The sequence below is a fragment of the Eleutherodactylus coqui genome, chromosome 2 (genome assembly GCF_035609145.1).
Source record: "Eleutherodactylus coqui strain aEleCoq1 chromosome 2, aEleCoq1.hap1, whole genome shotgun sequence".
Lineage (NCBI taxonomy): Eukaryota > Metazoa > Chordata > Amphibia > Anura > Eleutherodactylidae > Eleutherodactylus > Eleutherodactylus coqui.
The window spans coordinates 197427367-197433366 of record NC_089838.1 but is presented as its reverse complement, the minus strand read 5'-3'; the positions used below and the strand labels follow the sequence as shown (position 1 = coordinate 197433366).

General features: G+C 42.2%; 1 protein-coding gene across 1 annotated transcript in view; it reads left to right on the top strand.

Annotated features, from left to right (window-relative positions):
- Positions 1–645: 645 nt before the first annotated feature.
- KCP (kielin cysteine rich BMP regulator) overlaps positions 646–6000 on the top strand; it is a 140146-nt gene continuing 134791 nt past the window's right edge. The window contains exon 1 of the mRNA XM_066592182.1: positions 646–1458. Coding sequence (XP_066448279.1) covers positions 1341–1458 — 118 coding nt within the window. The 5' untranslated portion in view covers positions 646–1340. The remainder of the gene's footprint in view (positions 1459–6000) is intronic.

Below are 6000 nucleotides of genomic sequence, written 5' to 3'. Positions count from 1 at the left end.
GGAATATGAGCTTGTACTGAATTTGGAAGCTCGACTCATTAACTGCCCTGAATGAAAATATGAGTTCCTATTATATGACTTTATAATATGACACCAGCATGCCTTTGTGCTTTGGATGAGCTCCAGGAATAGCTATTTTACAGCCTGGATTCATCCTTAGAAGAGACATGTAGAAATGTAGAAAACTGCGAGTTTATGGATAAGAAACATTTCATGCAGCTGCTTCTATTGTTCATTTTAACCCTGTCATTCTCGGTGGAGTGTAAAGGGTGCAGACATATAGATGACTTCTGATCCACCTTCCTAAGGTAAGGAGGAATGGATGTCTGCAGTAGCTTCCCATTCATCCCCATATCCCTCACACTAACTGCTACTATAAGAGGTAAGAAAAGGAATCTGGTGTGAATTTTATCTGGGAGGGGAGGAAAAGAAAGATAATGAGAGGGAGGGCAAGAGAGCATCTGAGAAGGGTGGGATAGTATAGCAAAAAAAGCTAGGAGCGATGAGGGGGAGGAGGGACAGGAGGAAAACTAGAGAAGGATTAGAAAGAAAGACATAGTGAAAAGAGTGTTGAGGGAGGGAGTGGTAGAAAAAATCTGAACAAGGGGAGGGCTAAAAAGAGAGGCACACAAGGGAACAAAGTTACAAAAAATAACCAGTCTATTGCTAATGTTTCTTTATTACCAGAGGCTCTGCAGTTTCTCCATACAGACAAAAGCTGCCACTGAAAGGCTCCAGGGTTGACACTGGCAAGACATCTTCTGCACTTCAGGACAAGACAAGTCTATCCCCACACATATCAAGACTTTTGAACTCCTTCCTATGTTTAATCAAAGACAAACCTCAGTTTTTCCCTTTCTGCATAGGAACTGATTGGGGCAACACTGCTTGGACCTCCTGCTCAGTTGTGGTCCAACCCAGGAAAACCTAATAGCACTACTTGTGTCCTGAAGCAAGACAAAGGTACCTTCCCGTTTGTCACTTTTGCAGGACCTATTTTGGAGATCATCCTCTTATGGATCTTGATACGCTGCTACTGAACCCAAGACTTATGCATTGAGAGCAGCATGTGCTTCTGTGGAGACCTCATGGCTTCTATTAAAACAGTACTTTGTGTGACTTCTCCTTAAACCATATTACTTAGTGTGATATTAATGTGGTCTTATTTGTCCTGCAGCACTTTTCGCTGTGATGCCCTTCAGCTACTTATCTGAAGCCACTTTATGGACTCAGTCTCCCAGTTACAATAGCTGGCACAAACTACTGTCACTAGGAAAGTGGTCCTCCAAGCTGAGTGAATTTGGCATGTAGCTTGCACTGCTGATGCACTAATCTGCACCATGCTGTCACTAGGATGGACTTTTGTTCTGCCTCTCTTATTTATGTCTGGTTGTTGCTGGAGCCAAGAGCCAGGTGACCAGGATATGGAGCTTCCACTACATTACTATGATGACAATGGTGAGTACAGGGGTACTGCATATTTGCTGCATACGACACATGCACATTTTTTCAGGATATGCTTTGATTAAAATGTTTACATTAATAAATAGGGTTGAAACATGTATTGACCTATTCATGAATTTGTCAGTAAATATTTATGTATAATACAAGCAGCGTTGGAACAACAGTAGTTAAAGGGGTATTCCAGACATTTACTTTTGATGATGTATGCTCAAGATAGGTCATCAATAGTTTATTAGCGGGGATCCCGCTGATCAGCTGCTTTCCTGGTTCGCGGAGCTATATGTTTGCATCAGTAGTCAGAGTCAGGAGTGTAATAGAAGGCATAGCTACCATTGAAATTAAGGGGAGCAATGCTTTCTATAACACTTCTGGCTCCAGTACACTGACAGTGGACCAGAGGATCAGCTGATCGGTGGGGATATGCTGACCAACTTTTGATGACGTATCCTGAGGATAGATCATCAATAGTAAATGTCTCTGATACCCCTTTAATGCACTTATCGCTCATAGTTCATAAATAGTTTTATAAAATCGATTAAATATCTAGATATAGAGAAGTCATCCTCATATTTTCTTAGAAATAAAGGCATGTGTGTATGCTTTCAAATATTTCCAGGAGTTGCAAAAAAGCATTATATTCCAATACATAAGCCAATGCTGTATTCAGATTTCAGGTTGTATTACTATAGGTGCATTGGATGTTATTTCAGAGGAATCATACAAAAACGTCCTCTCACTAAGGTAAAGTGTAGTACAAGTAAATTATTAGGTCCATAAACCAGATGGATGCTTGGGATGCATTGTCTGTATGTGTTATGTGTGAAATGTTACTGTGCAGCCCATATTTTTGTAGCTAAGATATTTGAGGGCGCTTGTTAGAAGGTTGGAGATTACGTCTAAAGGTTCAGCTGTACCAGGAGGTCGTCTTGTAGAATTCTTTGGTGTGTGCAGCACTGTGTCATTGTCTGTGGATATCTTTGGTTTGTTATGCTTTTTTAGTTTAAGTAAGTAGATATACTCATTAAAAAACTGTTATCCAAAGATATGTTCAGCCGACAGGTATTCCTCCATCATATTACTCCATCACAAACATGCATACTCAGTTCAGTCGAGTGTGAATGATAATTTCCCTGGGAAGAGGGGAATAAGATCCTGCAACACCTCAATCAGCAAGCTATCTTCCGTGGGAACAAAGGATACGTCATGTTGAAATCCAACATGCCCGTCATCCCCCCTTATCCCCAAGATCTGCTCTCAGGGTCAGGCCGCTTTCACATCTGCGCTGGAACCTTGGTTCGGAGGTTCCGTTGTAGATCCAGCACAAAATACCAGAAGAAAAATAGTTACATGCAGCACTTTTTCATCTAGTAAAAGGCCAGACAGCCGAGCGGAAACCAAAGGGATCCCATTATAGTCAATGGGGTCCATTCGGTGCCATGTGTTCGCCCAGGGTAATCCCCTTTACTGATCCTACGGAAAAACGGAACCCCTGAGCGCAGATGTGAAAGGAGCCTCATGTGGTACTCATACAAATTAGATTAATTGGCATATTCCACTGAAATTGGAGGGCTTGGCCAAGTTCTGTATAATATATTTGGGCACCATAAAGCATGGTGATTGGCTCACAATGAAAATTACTTATCACCTCAACTATAGAGAAACCTAAGAATTCCTCAAATGTTCTCACAGTTTAGGTAGCACGAAAATGTTCAAGTCAAACAATGATCCACTTCTATGCAACCACAGATTCAGCTTGTATGAACAGTTTATAAAAATCATGCCACATATTGAATCAATCTACCTACAAAAACATTGTGTAATTTGAAAATAAATTGCCTAATTTAGCTTGTATTTATCCTAAATAAAGCTCCTGTTACACTACCTCATGCCAGTCATGAAATGAGCGCCAATGAACAAGGCTGGTGCTCATCTACCTGGCCTTTTACACAGGGCAATTCAGATTCAATAGGGGCGAACGATCATTCATACATCTGTCATAGAGTTTCCTCATTGTCGGCAGCATATCCCATGTTTACTAGGTAATGTATGCTCCTGACAATGATGATTTTTGGTGCCATATGAAAGACTGTTCTTACGCGACCATTAGGCCATGTAATATTACAGTCCAGAGCTGCACTTACAATTTTACAGGCATTAGCGCTGAAATCATCATTCATTATTGGCTCAATGTCTCAATTTTTTATGTAAAAAAATAGGTGTCCCTCATGTATTATAGGAGCCTAAGCTGGGTTCACACAGGGCGGATTTGCATGGGATTGCGCTGCGGCAGATCGGCCTGAGGCCGCCAATCTCCAGATTGGCCAGCCATGTGGACGAGATTTGTCAAACATCTTGTCCACACAGGACGGCCAATCCATCGCGGTAAAGAATGTCTTTTTTTTCCGTTGCAGCCTCGCTCTTCCGGCAAAAGCACTACATTTCCACCGGGAGTACGACACGCGTGACCCCAGCCTAAGTCATTTCTGATCATATTTGGGACCTCTGCTTAGTGTGTACACTGTGATGGCTAGACTACTGAATTGGAGCATCCTCAAAATGGCAGATCTAGTGTGGTGCATCTGGTACATAGGACCTACCAAAAGTGGTCCAAGAAACAACTGATGAACTGGCAACAGTATCATGGGCACCTAAGGCTAATTAATGCATGTGTGGAACAAAGGCTAGCCCATCTGGTCCAATCCAACAGAAGAGCTACCATTGTACAATTTACTGAAAAGGTTAATGCTGGTTATGATAGAACAGTGTAAAAACACAGGATATCGCAGCTTGCTGTGTATGTTGCTACGTGGCAGCAGACTGGTCAGAGTGTCCATGCTGACCCCTGTCCACCACTGAAGTGCCTATAGGGGGCATGAGCAGCAGAACTGGACCATAGAGCATTGGAAGAATGTGGTCTGGTCTGATGATTTATGTTTTCTTTTACATCATGTTGATGGTCGGGTGCATGCAAATCACTTGCCTGGAGAAGAGATGGCACCAGGATACACTATGGGAAAAAGGCAAGGCACAGAGGCAGTGTGATACTCTGAGTAATGTTCTGCTGGGAAAGCTTGGGTCCTGGTATTCATGAGGATGCTTATTTGCCACATACCCTCTACCTGAAAATAGTTTCAGCCTTTCATGGCAATGATATTCCCTAATGGCAGTAACCTATTTCAGCAGGATAATGTGTCCTGTCACACTGTAAAAATTGTTCAGGAATTGTTTGAGGAACATGACAAAGAGTTCAAGGGGTTGGCGTGGCCTCCAAATCCCACAGATCTGGATTCAATTGAGTTGCATTTACCCCAAGGCACTGGAGGTCCAGTGTCTTGACTTACGTATTGTACTCAAAATGTATAAGCTGTTTCATTACATTTTTACAACTCGCTCCTAGACTATAATTTTCATGCTATTGGAATGTAATAAAGATGGATTTGCTTTTATCTCCTGTGCTGGACAGTTTCTTTTTATTGTGAATCTGAGCCAGCCAGGTATGAGATTTGAAAGTACAAGAACAGTTGTAAACTGGATTTCTTTTCTTATCCCAACAGCACAATCCTGAAGGAATGGTGGGTATGTAATGAGGGTGGGATATGCTGGGAAAGCATGCAGCCAAATATGTCTGTGTGGCAGACTCTGTACAGTTGTAGCTGAGAAGAAGTCATCATGGGGGTTTAGGCTAGATGGAGAAGATGGGAAACATAAACAACTCCAATCAGTGAAAACATCAGCTGTTAGTCACTGGATTTAATTCCTTATTCCATTTTGACAGTTTTTCTTATTAATTTGTCCTTTTTTTGGCATTTAGTTATAACTAGAGATGAGCGAGCACCCAAATGCTCGGGTCCACGTTATTCGAGTCGAGCTTTTCGTAAAATTCGAGAGCTCTACTCCAGTAACGAACCCCATTGACTGCAATGGGAGACTGGAGCATTTTTGTATGTGGGACGCCGGGTCCCGAGCTTTTGTCTTTTTCTTTCTCTCCCTCTCCCTCTCTCTCTCCCTTCCCCTTCCTGCCAGACCATTTTCAAATGACGCGCGCTGCATTGCGGCGGGGAGGGGCCTAAAGCTAGGGCGGGGTCAAACATGATTTGATGCTCGTTCGAGTAATGAGCACCATCGAGTACGCTAATACTCGAACGAGCATCAAGCTTGACAGAGTACGTTCGCTCAACTCTAGTTATAACACAAAAATGAGAATAATAGAAATAAGTACATTGCATTACAATATGGAAACCGTGTGAACTTGTGCATAAATCTGTAAGATTCTAGTGGTCAGAGCTTCCAGTTAGTTCCATTATCAGAATCATAGAATGGTAGAGTTGGTAGAGTCATCTGGTCCAATCCCCTGCTCAGTGCAGGATTCACTACGTCAAAACCAAACTGGCCTGTAAGGGGATCGAACCCACGACCTTGGAGTTATTTGCACCATGCTATAACCAACTGAGCTAACCAGCCACATTTTCAAACATACACATATTTATATACCTTACATACCGTCTTAAATGCATCTAAAACATCCTAAAACTTCAC